Raw genomic sequence first — 21992 nt, 5'->3', positions numbered from 1 at the left:
AAAAGAACTTGGCCAATATCCAGCCATCTTGACGTCACACTTGGGCAATAACCCATACATACTGTACCTGTCAAGTCTCCCGTTTTGCGCTGGTGTCCAGTTCTCTCGCGATTCTATCCGCGCATACAACGATTGAATACAAATATGAGAAAATAGAGGGCTGTGAACTGTCTACTGATGTTCTTACCACATTTTGACGTGGTGATCTGTGATCCATTACTAAACAGACGCACGGCAAAATGGAATCTATTTGTTTTATATATTAATAAAGAGAAAATATTGTAAAAGATTCGAGAATAATTTGACTTACTAAAAACAAACAAACAAACAAACAAAAAAGACAAAAAAACAAGAAACCTTGAGAGTTACTATGTGTTGCCTGTCTTGTTTACCTAATTTTGATCTTCTTGAATCCCATTTCCCGCACGAAAAAATCGTTAATTCCTGCTTCGCGCCATGAAAATAAACAACTTCTCGCCTCCTGCCAGCTCCCCTCAAGTCTGCATCCCGCTTTCAAATTTTTTATGTCCCGCATCCCGATGGCGAAAAAAGGCCCTTCCGAATCCCGCCAACCCTTCGTTACTGACCCTCACCATCCATGTTTATTGAATAGAGAATAATACATGGGCGCGTGAAGATATGTTATTATGTTATTTCTCTTGGGGTGATCAACCTCGAAAAGAGAAATTCAATATCTTCAAGCAACCATGTATTATTTTGGTTATTATATAAACATACTGATAACGACGTATTTGACGGTTGTCCGAAGGTCACACCGAGGAAGATCCGAAGATGTTATAATCAAACACCAACAAATTTAAGTACAGTTGTAAAAGGGTCAAACAAAATGGAAAACATTACGTCATCGATATCATCGTAGTGAAATTAGCGTAATTTTACACGTCTTTTCTCCGAGCTGGAAATCCTTGTAAAACACCCTAGTTTCTTCCGGATTACTGATGGTATCCTATCCTCCTTCGTCACGCAATAAGTAATGGTATCCCAGCATAGAGCAATAGAAAAGCGTAAGCGATAGCAACGCGGAAGTGAATCAAAATAATTTGTGATTTTACTCGCCATGTCTCTATCTAGTACTCTCAGAAATCAGGGTAATGAGTTCTTTCGTCAAGCAGTCCGCTTGGATGTAGATTGTTCGCCACAACAGGCAAGGGATCTTTTTGAACGAGCGCTGTCTTGTTATTATCAAGCCAAAGACAAATCTAACAACCGTGAAGACGAATGCTCTGCTGCAAAGAACATCGGTAAAGCGGCATGGAAGATCGCGAGAGTGCTGACCAAGAGTGGGGACAAACCACAAACAATCATCTTCTACCTGCACGAGGCGATCAAAGGGTTGTGCACCGCTTACAGTAACAGTGAAGAATGCAAAGACCCTGAATGGAGAGGCGAAGTGTTTGAGACGATCAGTGTTTGTTTACAAGAAGTGATCGACGCGGCAGAAGCATTTGGACACGCCGATCAAAAGATCGCGCAGCTGGAGAAGCTCGTGGTCATCACCACAGTGAATGAAGCTGTCCCGGACATACAAATGAAATTGGCAACGAGCTACTTCCACGATGGTACGACGAAACTACAGAATGGCGACTACAAGAAATGCCTGTCACGCATGAAGGATTGTTATCGGCCTATTGAAGAAGTTAAACATCTGTCAAGCCGTTATGGCGGAGATTTAAAGTACGAGTTGCTGGAAGAAGCTGAAATCCTGGAGAAAGACGTGTTCTACCACACATGTGCGGCTTCTGCCTTCCAAGCTCGTGTTCACGGAGATGAACTTCTTCAAACGGCTTTGAAGGAGCAAGAAGAGCTAGACATGACGCTGATTTTCGAAGTGATCGACTGGTACAAGCAAGCGGTCGTGCTAGCGAGAGAGGTTGAGATCGAGCAGGAGGCCATCGCCGAGAGTCGTCTAGGTGTTGTCTACGACAAGGTTCTTAGGATGACATTGCGAGCTAAAGCGTACTTCACTCACAGCTTTGAGCTTGCGGAGTCTCTGAAACCTCGCGTTTTCACCTCCCAGGACTGGTACAAAGATTGTATCACGACGCTGAAGAAGTACCAAGACGAGGCTCGCCAGAGGGACGAGGAAGAACAACAGAAAGCTCGAGCGGCGTTTCTGGAGGAATTGTCTGAGGAGTTAGCTGACATAAGATCTCACAAAGCCCGGGCAGCCGACCTGATTAAACACGTGTATAGCAACTATCCACCTAAACATCCATCTTGGCAGAAACCCAGTGATGAAGACATGAAAAAATGGGGAGAAATGGAGTTAGATTCCAGAGATTACAAGAAGCTTCTTCTCAAAGCCCTCGGCTTCTACCATCCTGATAAGGTAGATGAAAAAATCCATGGTATGAAATGGAAAATTCTCTGTGGGGAGATCACTAAAATGCTTAATGATCATTACGAGGGAACAAAATTAGGCTCAAGAGGTTAAACTGGTGTAAACAGTATATGACTATGAACTGAAAGTACATTTAATAAGTTGTAGTGTGTTGGGCGATTAGTTGTCAAATGTAGGAAAACTGATACGGTCTTATGTATGATGACTGTGCACATCATTTACATCTACGCAAGTAGCAACACTTAATGAGAAAAGTTACACAATTTAAATATTTGAAAATTTCCAGACCGTAAAATGCCATGTTTTGTTCACCGTTTAATACAGAGTACAGTTAGCAAGGTAATTCTCACACTTTCAGTTCTTTATTGTAAATTTTTCTCTTTTTCCCGCTTTTATACATTATATTTCCTTATAAAGTAATTACATAAATCAGTACTGAGGTACTAAAGCATGCAAACATTAAAAACTAAGACACATTTATGTATTTTGCGTGTTGTTTCTAACTCAACCCACCCCAACACATTAAACTGAGTATCTCTAGAGGATTCACATTAAAGAATAATACAGGCAGCGCAATTTTGCAGCCGTTGTAAACTTTTGCTGGACGCCGTCGATGGTTCACCTCGACATGCAGTGTCAGCACAACTTAGGGTTGGCTCAATAAGGGTATAACGGACACACTGTCGCTTAAGATTGAGACAAGACCGTATTCGTGCTAAGTGCCCCAAACGTTTGTTAATTTTGTTACAAATACATTGGAACCCCGCTAATACGTCACCAACGGGCCATGAAGATTTGGCCGCATTAACGGGGTAGGGTCAATTAAACCTTAACTGAGTGACGTCTTAACACATTGCCGTAGCAAGGGAGGGACCGGGGAGGGGAGGGGGGGGGGGGTGGTCACAGGCCCCAAAAGTGAAAACAGACATGTATAAAATGATGAAAATAAAATTTCATCTCCCAGTCGAAAGTGATGGCAGTGTACAGGGATAAGCTAGAACCCCAGCTGTTTCTGCTTCCAGAAATGGTGTAGGCAATCGAGTACGACACCTCTAGATTCGACATCGCCGATCTGCTGGACTTTTTTCAGTTACTTGGAAATGCTCTTTAACTCCTACTGAGTGAGATTTACACCCTTGCAAAGTTTATGCTTGTCATGCCAGCTACTAACGCCGTCAGCGAGCGCTCCTTCTCCGCCTGAAAGCGGGTCGAAACTTACATGCGCTCAACCACGGGAGTGACCAGGCGCATCCACCTCATGCTTCTGCATGTCCACAAGGAATTGGCAGATGGCATTGACATGGTGGAGGTCACCAATTTGTTTGTGGGGGACAACCAGCGGCGCAAGCACGTGTTTGGGAAGTTTTCGTAAAACGACAAGCCGATGAAGTCTGCATTTGCCTCTAGGGCAACTCAGACAGTTTAATAACGTACTAATACCGGACTCTGAGTCTCTGACAGATGAAACACTTGCTTGAGAGACAGTAGGTTTTGTTATTTTGTAATTAACGTTGCAAGTGTTGTACTTTTTTCAATCTGCATTGCTTTGCTGAGACGGTGTAGGAAGTAATTCGCGATACCTTTTCATCACAGATAGCTCTTGGAGAACGCTGGAAATAGCACTTCCGAACCTATAGCCTTCGGCGCTCGATTCTGTGCCCCTCAGTTTTCCCCCCTTAATTGCTACGGCACTGTTAACAGAAATATCACAGTTGCCATTCTAAACAACTGTTCTTTAATAAACATCCGAAATGCGGATATAATGTTTTTTAAAAACAATTAAAAGATTGAATCAGTAGCTATCAGTATGTAAAATAATAATGGAAAGATGAACATGGCTGGTTTGAGTGGCCGTATAAACGGGGTAACATTATATAACAATTATATCGGTCAGGATTTCAGCCGTTGGCTGTATTAACGGGGTGACCGCATTAACGGGCGTTCAGCCGGGACAAAAGAAAGTGGCCGTATTAACGAGGTAACCATAAGGCAGAGTTCCACTGTAATGTCAGTATTTTCTTTCCAAAGAAGCTGTTCATCAAGCATGACTCCTAGATGGTTAAACTTCTCAACCTGGATCCCAGGATCTCTCTCCTTTTCCTCTCTTGTCGTTGACGAGAGAGAGGCAAAGGCGAGAGAGAGAGAGAGAGAGAGAGAGAGAGAGAGAGAGCCTGGAATCGATGTTTTTCTGATCTAAGAATTTGATGACGTCAGTTATCAACAAAGAATTGCCGGCATTGAAAAACAAGCTGTGTTCACACTAGGCCTAACCATGTTTACTCTTATCACGAATGGAACGTTTCTCACTGCGAAAACTGTTCACTACAAGTGGTGCAGAACGCGACTCTTGATCAAAACAAGTTTATTCTGATCCAGTCTGAAACTATCCTACGAGGTAGCCTCGACCTCAATTAAACGAAACACGTTAAAGATGACGGTTGAAAGCAGAGAGGAATCAAGTCGAAATACCGTGAATACTCGAATTAGCGCCTCTCCTCAAATTAGCGCCCCTTCGAATAAGCGCCTCTCCTATCGGTCAAAATTTAAACTAAGCCCCTCCCCTCGACTAAGCGCCCCCATCCCCTCCCCCTGTTTTTTGGAAGGGTACTATAGAAATAGTGCTTTCTAAATAAAGTAATAGTAGTGGTGGTGGTGGTGGCGGCGGCGGTGGCGGTGGCGGTGGTAGTGGTGGTAGTGGTAGTATTACTACTACTACTATTATTATTATTATTATTATTATTATTATTATTATTATTATTACAAACCCGATCATATGTGATCACGATTTAAGAAAAAAAATAAATAAGCGCCTCCCTCACATAAGGCCTACTTGCCCAACCCAGCCCCCCCCCCACGGGGGGGGGGGCGCTAATTCAAGCTTTATGGTATCCTGCATTGGGGCTACGACATTACACACGTTTTCTTTCAAATATGAGCTGATGATGAAGAGATCAAACAATCACGGACAGAAAACAGAACAGTTTTAAACAACATTCCAGTAAAACTACATAAAATTTAATATAGGAGCCAGGCGTAATTTGTGTTTGAAACGGACAAGTATATATTGTAAACAATGTAACTTCAAACATGTTTAGCAGAAACGAGTTTCGTTGATCTAAACATGTTTACTGTAAACAAACTTCGTTGCCAGTGTGAACGCAGTATATACTGCTTACATGAAAAATAATTCTTTTGTGACGCAAACAGTGCATTACTAACACGACAAATAAGGGTCTACTGACGTTAAAGGAATACTTCTAACTGATGAATAATAATGTTCTACTGACACAAAAGGAGTACTCATGAAAAATAAAATTCTCATGATGCAAAAGGAGTGATACTAACATGAAAATAAAGCTTATCTGTCGAAAAGGGAATTTCGTTAACATGAAAATCAAACTTCTTCGGACGCAAAAAGTAATATTACTGTTATGAGTAATAAGTTTCTGCTAGCGTGAAACGATCTTTAGTAACACGACCTCTAGTAACATTGACGAAAAGAGAATATCTCTAATATAAAACAATAAATTTGCACTAACACAGAAAGGTATTTCAAATTCTAACATGCGAAATAAGGTTGTACTTACTTACATGTGTTTTACTAAGATGAAAACGATGCAAAGAGAGTGTTAATTAAAATCAACAAATTAGGTCTGCTGGACACAAAAGGGATGCTTTCTGTACGGCCATGTACCTACAAGATTGATGACGTAAAAGGGGTTTTACACGCCCGGAAATACACTTCACCTGACGCAAAAAGAGTATTACTGACAAGAAAAATATAGCTAACCTGACGCAAAAGGACTTTTCCGGACAATCGGCATTTTGTGTTCAAGGCTATGTTTAATGAAGTACATCTTTCACTGCTGTTGAACCGAGATAGTCCCTCTTTTTGGTGTGCTTCAAACAAGCAAAATTTGCTTACGCTGAGTTTGCCATTTAACTGAAAAGTGTAAATAGACCCTTATCGGTTTGCAGTCAATATTTTCTTTTATTCAGAATGGGAACGTGTATAGCAAAAATGGCGGGCAGAAATAAACACGAAAAGTCATTTGATGATCTCCGGAGTAAGCAAACTAGAACGGCAGCTGCAGAGAGAGAAAGAGCAGAACATGTTGCGAATATGTCACGACGTCAAGGCGAATCTTGTGTTGATGAAGAAGCAGATGAAGACACCAATCGAAGTAACCAGGAAGGATCCGGGAAGAAGAGAAAGACTCTACAAGAGTTGCACAAGAACCCGCGGCCTGGATTCAGAAAGTTCGAGTCCGAGGTAGACTGGCAAACAATTGACGAGGAAATCGCTCTTCAGCTTTGGGAGGATGTGTTCAAGCCGTTGTATACTTTTTGCTAACTGTATAAGTAATACAGACTGTTAAAACACATCCTTTATAATATAACTTAAAAGCATCATGTGTACATCACAATATTTTATTTAAATATGGCTATTTTGTTATTAATTTTATCTTCTGACTACCACCTGCCCAGTCGGTAAACATTAAGGATGTTTTGAATTCCACAGTGATCAAGTGCATTTCGCATTGCTTTCTCGCCACAACCTCTTAAATATTCGAAATCTCTCACTTTCATGACAAATTCACTGAAAAGTTATAAGCTTTTTACGTGGAATATGCAAAGAGAATTTGATGGTTGTCCACCTATGGTACTGTTAAGCCTCAAGCGTTTGATTTACCATGGTTCGCCTTCATTGACAAACTCTTATACTATACCGTCCATCTTGAATCTATACAAGCATCACCCTGAGCCTTAAATTAAGTGAAATTCAATTTCTGGTCATTTTACTTCCAACAATGAATAACATTTTGCAAAGAATAGAATTCCATTTTCGAGCCGTCATCATCTGAGACTTGAGAGGTACTTAGTGTAATGAATAGGATCTCAAATGGAGAAAGATAAGAGAAGGAGTTACTTCAGTTCTTTGAGCAAATCAATGATTTGTTTGTAACATATTTTTGAAACAGTAGTAGACATACTGGAAAAGACATATGCTTGATCTTTTGCGATTCTATCACAACAATAGCCTCTTGATAACACAAGAGCTCTTTCTTTGTAGTAACTTGAATCTTATATCAGTCACAATTTGCAGCAAACACAATTGTGCAATTTGGTCTTTTTAAATCACGATTTGTATCAAGAAATTATGATCTAGATGATAGTCTCTTGCTTGAATTGATTAAAATACTTTTTTTTTCCACTCAAGTTCAGCCAAATGAAATTCCCTCTCCCATTTTCTCCGATTTTGGTAACCCTGGGAACACGGGTCATTCCAAACTGTATTAAGCACATGTTTCGTACAATTGACCGCTGGCACAGCGGGCTCAGAAACTAATAGAAATCACTGTTACATAACAGTATAACACACGTGTTCGACATAGCAGACACATAGCAGTTTTCACTTGAGGTGGAAGTAATTTGCATCATACCGTATTTGTTTTGGTTTTGCGTTACAATGCTGCGAGATTAGCTAAACCCGCGCCACTTTGTCAGCCAATTAGAAATAAAACCAAAACCAATTGCTGGTTTGAAAATTACACTGATTTTCTTTTATGTACTTTGACCTTACATAACTCCACTAAACGTAGAAAGTTTATTCCAATCACCAAACTCTTAGCTTAATCCAGTATTTCACATTATAATGATTATGCTTTCAACACTAGACCACTAAGTGAAATTGTCCTACATACATCGATATTCCTGCTCCCCCCCCTCCCGGGGGGGATAGACTCCCACATGAAAAGGACGAGAGTGCACGTCAAAAATTTTGAAAAGAACACCTAAGAGGTACCAAGGTCTTGTTTTGTGGGCGCAGCTTTTTTTTTTTCACCACCAAGAGGTACCAATTCTGAAACAACACATTATCTCCTGTCATGTTTATTTCTGCTCAACACCTCTAAAGGTACTGCAAAAGGTCCCGCTGTGAATCTTTTGAAGCTGACCACCTTATGATGTACAAAAACCAAAAGGTACTAAAAGGTACGACGAGAACCCCCGACCTTTCTATATAGGAGTCTTCCCCCCAAGAATTCTGGCTCTCTATTTCAAATGCTTGTCACTTCTGAGTACAGGCTGGAGCTTTTTCAGTTATATAATGTTTACTTTGTGATCTGCAAACCACTTCTTTTGAGCAGTTTCATGATATACCTGGCTCATTTTTTTTTTTTTTTTTTTTTTTGGCGAAGAAGAACACTGATAAAATAAGCAACGAGAATTCCAAATATTTATCATGTCATAAAACAAGTCGTTTAATTCCAGCGCTGATGGATTTTCCTCGAGCTAAATATTGAAAAGAAGCAAGAATTGCAGTACCAAGAGTACTAAATGCACAAATCTTAATGAATGAGTGAGTCCGTTACACAAGGTAACTTTTCTCTCGATTATTACAACAACAACAACAACAACACTTTTATTTCACTCCAGAGTTAGAAATAATTTATTACAATGTTATAGATTAAAAACAGCAATAGTAGAGCTACCCGACAAGCAGAAACTTGACAAAGAAATGAGAGAATTCACAAGCGGCTGTCTTGAAAAACAACGCCGAAAAGACCCTGGGGACGAGGTGAGCTTTCTCGGGATTTCACTGCATGATGTCATGAAGGGAGCGTTTGCAAACTTGAAGAGATACCTTGATCGTTAATGCTGTTAATGATTGAGTGTTTGAGAAACAACAACCAGGGCATCCGCTGCGAATTGGCTTGTCTGTTAATCTTGAGTTTGTAGAAGAGCAAGGACAGTTGTGAGTAACATTCTTTTCATGTACACATACATGTATGTGCCATTTTAAAGTTACTATAATACTACTATACGCAGGGTAGTAGAATTAGAACTGGGACAGACAAACAAAATTATCCACATCAGGTCTTTCAGTTCTGTTAAATTTTCCTAGCGGTAGCTAATCTGATGTTGGCCGGGAAACGAAAGGCTGTGCGCCCGGTTATACTGATCGTGACAATGGGGTACTAGCTCTTAAACTTAAATTAAACTATATGACTTGACGTAGAATTTTGATAAAACGTACTCAATGACTTAAAGTCCGCGAAAACGAGTCGAGCACTACGTTGACTTAATAGTATCGAGGAAAATCCTTCAGATATTTTGTCGATAGAAGAGTATCAAAAGAATCAGCCATTATGATTTACACGAGAAGTGATCATGAATGGTTTAAGAATTCAGATTCGAGCTCAACAGGCGGAGGTCAGTGTGTATGAAGCTGATGGTTTCTTGGAAGAGAGCGTTTGCACATTCTTTGGAGACCTTGGTCGTCAAACTGTGTCAAATTTGCAAGAATGAAGTATAATTTGAGTTTCTCTGACTTTCCTCGTAACCTCATTATAGTATAAAAGACCAGAGATTTGCAGTGAACTCTCGCAAGTTCGGCTGAGCTGAAAATGCTTTTCACTGATCAGTATTAGATTACACTCGCTTATTTCTCGGAATCTCTAAATTAAGAGCAGCTATTTGTATTCATCATTGCTAATTAAGACTGTGTTTTTCGCTCTTTAGCTTTAAAGAAGAGCTGTTGAGCTACCCCAAGGCTACATTTTATATATTTCAGTAGAGAAAAGCGACGCTGACTGCGAACCGTTCGTGACAAATTCTCGTGACAAATTCTCGTGACAAACATCCACGATCTCTTTTTTTGGCATTATGTTTCAATCGCTATTTTGTCGTTGTGAGTTATAAAACAAGGGATTGATTAAGCTGGGAATGTCTTTCTCCTCTTTAGAGATGATAGGCCACGTTTAATTTGATATATTACTCCAAGGCTTTCAGGACAAACTTCTATATTTGGTGTTGTTTTCTTTGTATCCAAGTCTCTTTTGGGAATTGAGGGACAAAAGAAGCTTATAAGCAATTTTGTCCTGAAAGCCTCGGAGCTAAGCCCGAATAATTTTCTTAAACATCTCATTCTGAACAAATTACAACGTGGTAGCTGGACAAAAATATATGACTGAGGTACTGTCTGTGACAAAATTACGACTGAGGTAATGTCCATGAAAAAATAATCCTGAGGCAATGTCCATCATTAAATTCTCCTCCTAGGTATTCAGGGTAGTTATAATGACTATAAACAACAAAAACAAAACAAAACGACTGAGGCAAGAGCCTCAGTTTGCCTGTTACTAGCTCAGGCCCTGATTTATGGATAGCTAAGTTAAGATACTAGTAAACAAATATTGCATTGGCCAAATCTAAAGCACGAAACTGTGCTAGAAAGCGTCCAGTCGCGTTTATAACTTTCCATACATTTGCCAGAACGGCGAAAAGACCCTGGGTGAGTTGTGGCGAGCCTCGTGAAACGCTGATGTTATTTTAGACAGTCCAGAATTTGCGATTTTGGACATGACCCAGTATATTTCAGACCTTACCCTGGAGCGCCTGGCGAGTACATGGCTCGGGTAAACATAATTTGAGAAGTGCTTAAAGTTTTCGATCTTGATCAGAGTTAACTTATAATGATAAAATAGCTTCTTCTAAAACATACCCAATTGAAGACCAGAGTGCACAAACCATGCGCTGTTACAGATTAGAACGCTGGGCACAAATGCCGTACCCATTGGCGCCGGACATAAGATAGAACTCATGTAAGGGACCCCCCAACCCACCCCCACCCATCCCCATCCCCCCCCCCCGAAAAAAAACCGGGTTTGAAATTTCCCGGAATCACACCTGATGAAGTCAGGAAATCTTTTAAGGGAGCGTTAGCAAGATACCTTTGTCGTCGATGATTGAGCGTTCGAAACGCAGCAAACATAACATCAGCAGCGAATTGGCTTGTTTACGACTTTTGAATTTGCAGAACATCATAGGCAGTTGAAGTAAGTCTTTTTAAGTCCCGTTAATATACATATTCGCATTTGATTCGTACTTCACGGTTCCAGAATTGTAATTCAAAAAAACAAACAAAATCCATATCAGACATCAGTGTTGTTGCGTTTTCCTAGCTGCAGCTAGCGGGCGACTGAATGATTGCTAGGAAGCAGAGGACTGTGTGTCCGGTTAAGGGCTGCCTGGGAAACAATTGCGGAAACATTTTATTGTTGCGGGTAAAAACGTTCACAATTTAACCAGGCGGGAAACATGTAGCGGAAACCAATTTTGGTGCACGGAGCAAGACAATGGTTTTTACCTCAGGTCAAAGGCACTTCTGCTTCTCGGACGCAAATGTTGCCTCCGAAACATATGATTCCGAGGTTAGCCATCATGTTTTACTGATCGTGACTACGCGATTGCTCTTCAACTTCACGGCTTTGGGTTATGACAGATAAAACTGAAGTTCGTTAAGACGAGTGTCGAGGACTATGTTAACTTTATAGCATTACACGCAGTGTAGAAACTCGCTTTCTATTAATCGACGAAAATCCTCCAAATATGCTATTGCTTAAAAAGACAGAATAATATCAAACAATTAGTCATTGAATGAGGTAAATGGTTTAAGATCTCAGATCCGAGGTATTCAGCGGAGGTCAGAGACTAATGCGTGATTAAATTAAACTGATGGTCAAACAAACAGTTCGTTGCGCAGAAATGCACAGTAAAGTCGTTGTAGAAATGAAATAGAATTGCTTTCCAACCTTTTATGGCTATATAGAAATTGTTGAAATGCATTATGCCGCAAAAAGCAACTGTAGCTTGCTATAATTCGCTTGATCAGTTTTATGTTTGTGTAAAAAAAAAAAAAACAAAAAAAAAAAAAACAGTCTAGACATAAGCAGATATCTAAGGGCATATCCTAAGCGGGTCTATATGAATTTTAAATTTAACTCTGCTGTTTTGCCGTAAATTAAAATCTGAGTTTGTCTGGCTTTCCTCAGTACGTCATTATGGCTTGCAAGAACAGAGATTTGAAGGAAACTCTCCCACAGTTGGCTTAAAATGCACTTTTTCCTTGTCAACACTGATCGGTAACAGTATAGCCACCTTATTCAAACGTCAGTCAAGTTTCTCGGAATCTTTAAGTGCAGCTTATTATTCATCTGTGCTTTTGATCCTCTTGATTATTAAGTCTCTAATAGTAGCTGTAAGGCCTAAACTGAAAGCTGTTAGGTTACCGTTGCCTTACAATTTTATTTCTGTTGTTAGGAGAAAAAAAACCGTGATCTTTGTTGTCGTATGCGAGCAGTGACAAAGGTGCGTGAGAAACGTCCACAAAACTATTTCGTGTCCTGATCATACCGTTTATGTTTTAGCAGTTGTCGTTCATGTGGCAGGTTGCCAACATTCTTGAGCTTAAAACCTTGTGACAACAACCGAGTACTTGTTTTCAAACAGAAAGCTTTAGAGAAAAGACTGAGGACTTAAAATTCCCGGAACGAAATGCAATTTGTAGTTGCATAATAAAAGTGGATTCCCTGCGGAACGACAGCCGTTACGATGTCTGTAACATAACCACCATTTTTGTGTACGACTTCTGCGGGCTCTAAGCAGACTCAGTGGAAGAAAAAAAAACCAGTCCTAACTAAACGGCTAAACTAAGTGAATGATGAATAATAACACTTTTTCAGCGTCAAACCCTCACAAATTAATTTTTGCAACGGTTCGGCTAAGAGCCGCTGTCAAAGCTATCGATACATCGAACTCGCCCAACTTTATTGTATACCAAATAGTCTTCTTAAAGACTAAAGTAAACTCCAAAATTAAAATATTGCAGTTTTTATTCGACTCCAAACGCAAAAGACCAGCACATCGCCTTGGCAGCGATTTTTTGCCCGAAGGTCATTCCATCGATTTATAGACATCTTGTTTTTTTTCAGACGTCTTAAAGTTTGTAAGACGGGTTTACTAAAACTCATATCTCGTTCGCCACGGCTGGAGACTACTGTAAGTGATTGTGACAAAATAGGCACATGGAATAATTGTTAATTATCGTTTTGTATTTGTATAAAATAGGATTTTCATAGCCTATTTTATGTCTATTTTGCAAAGGAGCAGGTCATCATCACCTTTGGTACTCAAAAAATGTAGGCAAAACAGTCTATTTTATCTCGGTATTATAAAAGAACACTGGTGTAAGAATGCAACAAAGGATTAAATTAATATATTTTGCAGGCTGTTTTTCAGGATATTATGAAAAAATATTACAGAAATAAAATACCCCACTTTTTTTCTATCTTGTTTAAAAATAGATTTAAAGTTACTGGAAAACACATAAAAGAAATAGAAACAGAATAGGATTGTCTTTGTAAGGGTAAATTGTAACAATAGTTATTATGAATGGTTCTAATGTGTTCTAAATAATTATCAGCTGACAAGCATGTACAGTATTACATTGAACAAGGTATTAAGTCGTACCTGTTGGAAAGTGTGACAAACTGTAAAAGATCCTTCAATGAATCCTATTAAGATCTTTAAAAGATCCTCATCAAGGATCTTTAAGGAACCTAGCAAAGATTACTAAATTAAGATTATTAAATACCTTAAAGAACTTTCACAAAACGTCATTGAATCTTCAGGGATCTTGAAGGATCCTAGCAAAGATCCTGCTGAGATCTTACCAAGAATCTTTGCAAGATCTTGATCAGATCCTTGAAGATCTTGAAGGATCTTGTGTAAAGACCTTTGTAAGATCCTTCAAAAAATTCCTTAAAGATCTTTCAACGATCCTCATTGAATCCTCAAGGACCTTAAAGTATCCTAGCAAAGATCCTGTTAAGATCTTACCAAGGATCTTTGCAAGATCTTGATCAAATCTTTAAAGATCTTGAAGGATCCTAGCAAAGATCTTTGCAAGATCCTTCAAAAGACTCTTTAAAGAATTTTGAAAGATCTTCACTGAATCCTCAAGGATCTAGAAGGATCCTGGCAAAGATCCTGGAAAGATCTTTACATCAAAGATCTTTGAATATCTTTCAAAGATCCTTAAAGGATCCTTAAAAGATCTTTATCTTTAAGGATCTTTGGCAGGTCCTTGAAGACCTTAAAGATCCTGTGAGGATTTTCACTAGGGATGCTCCAAACAACTGATTTTTCAGCCAGTGAGCGGTTTTTCCGCCGTGCCTGTATAATTTATAAGCCGGGTTTACTAGAACTCATATCCCGTTCGCCGCGGTTGGAGACTTCTGTAAATGATTTTAAAAAAATAGGCACATGGAATAACTGTTAATTATCGTTTTGTATTTCAGAGTTGATTGAAAACAAGTCAGTATAACAGCCACCTGTCGGTGTGGGCACCGTTTTGGAGCCATTTACAGCTATGCTTGCAAAGCTGTGGATATTTTCGCTCTTCTGTTTGACCTATCGAAGTTGTGCCAACTTGAGAAAATCTTTCCAGGAAGTGAACGGCACTATCATCGGTAACCGCACCTTCAATCCCGCAGATGGTCCATACCTGGTGACGAGTGACTTGGTTGTTGCCCACAATGCAACTCTTACCATAGAAGCAGGGAGTGAAGTGCTTTTCGTTCCAACAGTAGGGCTTCGTGTTCACGGATCTTTACACGCAAGGGGAACGCATTCAAATAGAATAACGTTCCGTGCACTTCCTTGTAATGAAACAGTTCTTTGCAATAACACCAACCTAGGCAGATTCTACAATCCTGGGATTAGGCTTGTAGGTGGCACCTCTCCCAGCAACGGTCGCTTGGAGATAAAGTGGAACGGACAGTGGGGAACTATCTGTAACTACTGGAGTTATTGGGATTACAGAGAAACTGCAGTGGCTTGTAGACAACTTGGCTTCCTCGGAGCTAAGAGGCATTACACATATCCCGGAAGTGGCCCCGTCTACATGAAATATGTAAGCTGCAATGGAAAGGAAGAAAGTCTCTGGGATTGTGGCTACAGATGGCGTTCGTGCTGTGAGTTATCTTTAGTCTTAACCTTTAGGAACTGGTGTTGATATTTGCATTCAAACGCCACATGATCTTTCCCTAACATGAAGAAACTCAAAAAGTTAAGAAATATTTGCCTCATTCAGTTTGTCGTTGCTACATGTTTGAAGCTTTACGAAATAAACGTGGTGCTCACAGAACAGCTCACGTTCGAAGTCAAATATTAAACACGTAAATAAATTGCTGTGTTCTTTTTCTTCAGCCTCGAAATGGTGATATACCGAATAAGGTCTTTCCCTTCGTGAACGGTTAGTAGACCAATTTCGACATATTAAAATTCAGCCTAAAACAATAGACCTCAGTACGAGGCTCTGGGGGAAAACTACAGAGTGTGTGTGGTTTGTTCCCCAGAGCCTCGTGCTGAGGTCTATCGTGTAAGGCTGAATTTTAATATGTCGAAACTGGTCTTTTGAATGGACAACCTCCCTCTTAGATTGATGATCTGTTCTTATAAAAGTTCATACAATGTCCATTCTTTGACATAATATTAATCTTCCACAAGTTCTGATTACAGCCACCTAGACTGAGTTATGAATACTAAACCTACAATATTGGTGAGGTACAGTAAAATGAACATAAACCAAGGTTATAGCTCATAACGAGATTAATTGGTTTTCTAGTTAGTCCAATGTTTTCTCTCAGAGCGCTCCCGATGTCATAACCTTTGTTTGACCGAAATATATTAAAAAAATATCTGTATCATTAGTTTGGCTTTTAGAAATATGGTTTATTTATATCATTTAATGAAAAGAAACTTACTTTCGAATCTTCACTAATCGGATATTTTTTCTGTTTTTCTTATTACATTGTTTGAAAAACGATGATCTTCGACCCTGGCAGATCATTCCTATGACGTTGGAATTGAGTGTGACACCCTGATGCCTTTGTTGACGGAAACGGTTTACTGGAAAGGTATTTACTTCACTCCGACGAATTTCACCAAGAAGCAAGGGAACTCATCCTTGGAGAATGCAGACATAGTGAATGCTTTTGAGGGGATCAAAGCACTTAAGAAGGCACCAGATTTACTAAATGTTACGATTAGAGATGGAGCTTCAGGCCTGCTGGTGAAAGAACTTGAAAATCATCCAGTGATAGTTGATACGACCGTCTTGCGATCACTGTTGGCTGGTGTAAATATTGAGAGTTCTGGAGGGCTTGTCGTAATTGAAAATACCACCGTACAGAATACAAGCTTTGGAGATGGACTTGTTTACAACCGGACTCTAGATGCGGTGGATTTCTGTTCAATTGTTCCAGACGAGGCTTCTATACCTTTTGTTCTAAAGGCAACAGGGAAAGCTTTGACGGTTAACTGCAGCAAGGTGAGAATACAATGCAAGAGTCATTATTTGCTATTTCAGACTGCGTCTGTCATCAAACTACAGAAATGTTTACGTTAATTAGTCTAAAACCGTGGTTAAGCGAGTTTTGCTATGAGCTGCAACAAAGGTAAGGTAATGACGTAATTCTTTGTTTATAGTGATAACACCGCTTAACTGAAAAGCTCCTTCGCAGGAAGCTCACTTTAAAATAACATAAATATACATTAATTAATAATTAATTAAGTAATAGAAAACATGTACCGTGTTACTATCGAGTCATGATAGAAACGCGCGGTGAGAGTTTGAGATAACGAGAAATGCTGTGGGAACACGAGCCGACAGGCGAGTGTTTTCACAGTTTACTTCGATCATCAAAATGTAAATTGTCTTTGCTCGCGCCATCAATACGTCATCAGCTCGTGCTAGTTCGGTGTTTCTGTCGAGTTATAACAACACGGTTTTAAATCAATCCGCGCGCGTATTTGCTTTGGGCTATTTCCTAAACAAGTTTGTTTGACAAACAAAGAAACACAAAAAACAAGCAATTAAACAATCAAACACAAAAACAAACAGACAAACAGACTCCCAAATAAACTTACAAAAAAAAAAACAAAAAAACACACAACCAAATAAATTAACAGACAGACCAACAAACTCACAAACTCACAAACAAACAAATAGAGACAAAAAAACGAAGAAACAAACACAAAACAAATAACAAATGCACAAAAAACAACAAACAAAGAAACTCACAAACAAGCAAACAGACTAAAAATCAAACAAACAGGCCACAAAAAAAAAAAAAAAAAAAAAAAAACAGACTGACAAACAAACAGACTCATAAAGAAACAAACTCAGACCCACAAGCAAACAAAAAGATTCACAAACAAGCAAACAGACTCAAAAAGAAAAAAAAAACTGAGACTCACAAACGAGCAGACTCGAAAACAAGCAAACAGACTCACAAAAATGCAAAAAGACTCACAATCAAAGAGATTCATAAACAAGCAGACTCGAAAGCAAGCGAACAGACTCACGAGCAACATACTCATAAACAAACGGACTCACAAACAAACCGAGTCACAAACAAAAAAACAGACTCGCAAAAAAGCAAACAAACAGAGCTACAAACAAGCAAACTGAAGCAAACAAACAGACTCACAAATAATCACAAAACAAGACGAGACAAGACAAGGCAATTTATTTCGACACGGTATCTCTTCAGTTACAAAGAATTGGTTTCCAAGAAAGCCGTCCTAAGAATTAGTAGAAACAATACAATTACAAAATTTCACGGTAGAAGAGAATTACTAGTGTTATTTGCTATTGTGGAGACCGAGTGTGCAAGGAGATTTACGAAATGACTACCTTAAGAGACTGTTCTGCTTTCATCGAATTTGGAAGAGAATTCCATAGTTTAGCACCACGCCTATGAAAAACTCTTTTTTAAGCTTTCAGTTTTGGGTTTCTGCAATGCCAAATTGTGGCTACAGTCTCTGAGATAGTAACCAGTGTTGTTTCGAATCAGGTTAAAGACCTCAGTAAGGTACTCAGGAGCTTTGTTGTGCATATTTTTTTGCATTATGATGGCATTATGATGTTGATGTCAAACTTCAAGAGTATGCCAGTGAAGGATTCTCAAAATGCCGGCAGATCTAATTTCCCAGTCACTTTGAGTAATGATCCGTGCTGCCTGACTGTAGAGTTTATCAAGTCTGTCTGAAGGGCCCTTGTTTAAACCCGACCAGACAACATCAGAAAAATCGAAGTAGGAAGAACCAACGATTTAAATTTTAATTAAGACTTCTTTCGGGACAAAAGGTCTAACCAGTTTTCATACAGCAATTCAGTGCCTGAAGATATCTTCTTAGCAATGTGGTCAATGTGATTCAAACGATAGATGATCGTCAATGTGAGCGCCTAGAGATTTGGGTGCTTTTACTCTCTTTATGAGATCATATCCCAGTCTTATTCGGAGAGAAAATTTCCGTTGGGCCGCTTTTTGCTAAAAGAGAATTAATACACACTCGGTCTTAACTACCTTTAAACTTAACTTGTTGGCAATAAGCCACTGCCAAATATTTCCTAATTCATTATTAACCAAATTTTTTAACTCTCTAAAGCAAGTTGCTGTAACAAACAGACTTACAAACAAAAAAACAAACAAACACAAAAATCACAAACAAACAAACAGACCCAAAATAAACAGACTCAAAAACAAACAAACACACCCACAACAAACAGAATCGCAAACAAGGAAACAGACTCACAATCAAAGAAACAGAGTCACAAAGAAACAGAAAGACTCACAAACAAACAAAAACAGGCATAAACAAAGACACATACAAAACAGACACTCAAAAACAAGTAAATAAACTCACAAAAAACAGTCACAAACAAACAGTCACAAACTAACAAACAGACCCACAAACAAACAAACAAATAAACAAAAAGACTCACAATTAAACAAACTGACTCACAGAGGAACAAACTGACTCACAAATAAAAAAAACTGACTCACAAATAAACACACTCAAAAAGAAAAAAACAGAAACACAAGAGAGTCACAAACCAACAAACAGAGTCCCAAACAAACAGACAGACTCAGAAACAAGCAAATAGACTCACAAACAAACAAGTAGACTCAGAAACAAACAGAGTCAGAAATAAACAGACAGACAGAAAAAACAGAATCACAAAAAACGGACTCGCACAAACAAGCGAACAGACTCACAATCAAACAAACAGACCCAAAAACAAAGAAGCAGACTCACAGAGCAACTAACAGACTCAAAAATAAAGAAAAAGAGTTATAAACAAACAAACAGACTCACAAACAAAAAGACCCCAAACAAATACACACACAATTAAACAACTAGACTCACAAACAAACAAACAAAGAAACAAACAAACTCACAAACAAACAGACTCACTAGCCAACAAACTGTCACAAACAAAGTAAGAGTCACGAACAAACGGACTCACAAATAAAAAAAAACAAACGAAATCACAAACAAACAAACAGACCCACAACAAACAGACTCAAAACAAGCAAAAAGACTCACAATCAAACCGAACCAAAACATACAGAGTCGCAGACAAGCTAATAAACTCACAAACAAACAAACAGACTAACAAACAAAAAAACAGTCACGAACAAAAAAAGGCTTAAACAAACAGACACACAAACAAACAAATAGACTCAAAAAAATTAAGCGGCTCACAAACAAACAGACTCGCAAACAAACAAACATACCGACAACAAACAGACTCACAAACAAACAAACTGACTCACAAACAAACCGACTGACACACAAATAAACAGACTCAAAAAGAAACAAACAGACTCACAACACAGTCACAAAAAAACAGACTCACAATCAAAGAAACAGACTCAAAAACAAACAAACACAGTCACAAACAAACGGCCACACTCTCAAAGAAACAGACTCACAATCAAAGAAACAGACTCAAAAACAAACAAACACAGTCACAAACAAACAGACAGACTCTCAAACAAACAGACTCACAAAAAAGGAAAATAGAACCAGAACAAAGACTCACAATTAAGCAAAGAGACTCAAAAACAAACAAACACAGTCACAATTTAACATACCGACTCGCAAAAAAACAGACCCACAAAGAAACAAACAGAATTACAATAAACAGACTCAAACAAACAAATAGACTTACAAATAAACAAACAGAGTTACAAACAAACAAACAGACTTACAAACAAACTGATTTACAAATAAACAGTCTCAAAAAGTAACAGACTCACAAACAAACAAACAGACTCACAACAAAAAGAGGCACAAACAAACAAAGACTCACAAAAAACAAACGGACGCACAAACAAACAAGCAGACTTACAGACAGACCCACAAACAAACAAAAAAACAAAGTCACAAACAAACAGACAAACTAACGAAGAAACAGACTCATAAACAAACAGACTCGCACAAACAAGCAAAAAGACTCACAATCAAACAAACACAAAAAAAATGATTCACAAATAGACGGACTCAAAAAGAAACAAATAAACTCACAAACAAACAAACAGAATCAAAACAAAAAGGGTCACAAACAAACAGACGGACTCACAAAGAAGCAAATAGACTCACAAACAAACAAACAGACACAAGCAAACAAACAAAGAAACAAACCAACAGACAGACTTACAAACAAAGAGCATCACAAACAAACAGACTCGCACAAAGAAGCAAATAGACTCAAAAACAAATAAACAGACTCACAAGGAAACAAAAAGACTCGCTAACAAACGAACAGACTCACAAACAAGCAAAGAGATTAAAAAAAAACAGACGCACAAGGAAACAAACAAACTAACCTAAGAAGGGGAGGGAAAGGGTCAAAATGAGCGCGGAGGATACAGCACGCTTCGAGGAGGAACGGCCTGCAAGGACGCTATTGTTCTTCGTTTTTTTCGTCCACCAGACGAACTTAAAATCCTGATTGGTCAGATTTAATGAATTACTCAATCCGTCGTTCTGATTAGTCAGCGACCTGTCTTCACCACTCCCTGCTATCGGCAACTGATGAGATCCAGACGGATTGGAAACCGCGGTATTGCCTGAACGACAAGGCTACGAGCCTCCTAACAAAAGTAATAATAATAAAACTCAATTTTCAATATTTACAATGAGGAATATGGTTAGTACAGTGGAACCTCGATTTAACGAACCTCTATATAACAAGGTCCTCAGTATAACGAACGATTTTCATGGCACTGCGCTTATCAAGAGAATCAAACGAACTTTTTTTGGGAGCTGCTACTGTAATATCAAGGCCAGAGATTATCGAAGTCTCAATTGCAGGCAAACATATTTTTGCATCAAAACAAGTCTGAAAATCACGTTTATGTTGAAAATGTTTCTTTTTTTTTAGTGTTGTCATTTTATCACATCACTGTAGTTTACTACATTTGTGTACACTGCATTTAATTAGGATACCCTAAAACCCCAAGGGTGACACCACTACCTTGCTGGTTTTTCGGGGATCTCTTTTCCGGCTTTGGTGCACTTAGTTTTCGAATCTTAGAAACGTCTGGTAAGTATTGACACTGATTAAATGGGACAGTGACTTCGCTGTCCAACCCACCCAATTTAATCACCATGTGTGTCCGGATGAATAGTGGGGGCAAAATCTTTCTCATTTACACAAAGATTAAGCCAGAACCAGCAAGGGTAGATCAAGGATTTTGGAAGAGGGAGGGGGGGGGGGGGGGGGGGAGAGGGGGTGGTTGGTACCTCGGGGTTGAACAGGGTTTGTATCCTTTTTCAAAAACAAATTTCCAGGACTTTTCCAGGACTCAGATTGATTTTTTCAGGACTCTAACATTCACATTAACCCTTTCACTCCCATGATCTTAATGTTAATTCTCCTTACTGTCTGCCATGAATTTTATATTTTTCTACTTGAGTTTAACAGATT

The 21992-nt window shown here is 38.9% G+C and overlaps 2 protein-coding genes across 6 annotated transcripts in view; both read left to right on the top strand.

The window, feature by feature from the left end:
• The first annotated feature begins 701 nt into the window (after window positions 1-701).
• Window positions 702-2846, top strand: LOC110057916 (uncharacterized). The gene has a single exon (XM_020764527.2). The coding sequence runs from the start codon at window positions 1079-1081 to the stop codon at window positions 2453-2455; it is 1377 nt and encodes a 458-aa protein (XP_020620186.1). The 5' UTR covers window positions 702-1078; the 3' UTR covers window positions 2456-2846.
• Window positions 2847-8515: 5669 nt separating this feature from the next.
• The window catches only part of LOC110041515 (uncharacterized), a 98891-nt gene continuing 85414 nt past the window's right edge, over window positions 8516-21992 (top strand). The window contains exons 1-4 of one of the 5 annotated variants that reach the window (XM_089280836.1): window positions 8516-9119; window positions 13138-13204; window positions 14506-15180; window positions 16054-16538. In XM_089280836.1, the coding sequence (XP_089136962.1) occupies window positions 14577-15180; window positions 16054-16538 (1089 nt within the window). In that variant the 5' untranslated portion in view covers window positions 8516-9119; window positions 13138-13204; window positions 14506-14576. Of the gene's footprint in view, window positions 9120-11049; window positions 11203-12403; window positions 12515-13137; window positions 13205-14505; window positions 15181-16053; window positions 16539-21992 lie in introns of those variants that run through there. The other 4 variants (XM_089280835.1, XM_089280837.1, XM_089280833.1 and 1 more) reach the window with 4 other exon arrangements.

Source organism: Orbicella faveolata, unplaced genomic scaffold, assembly GCF_042242905.1.
Source record: "Orbicella faveolata isolate gen_17 unplaced genomic scaffold, um_ofav_v1 contig_48, whole genome shotgun sequence".
Classification (NCBI taxonomy): Eukaryota; Metazoa; Cnidaria; class Anthozoa; order Scleractinia; family Merulinidae; genus Orbicella; species Orbicella faveolata.
The sequence above is the reverse complement of the archived record's forward strand: the minus strand, read 5'-3'. Positions and strand labels throughout refer to the sequence as shown.

Coding starts and splice junctions, on each gene's coding strand:
- LOC110057916 (XM_020764527.2), top strand. CDS start 1,079: ATGTCTCTATCTAGTACTCTCAGAAATCAGGGTAATGAGTTCTTTCGT.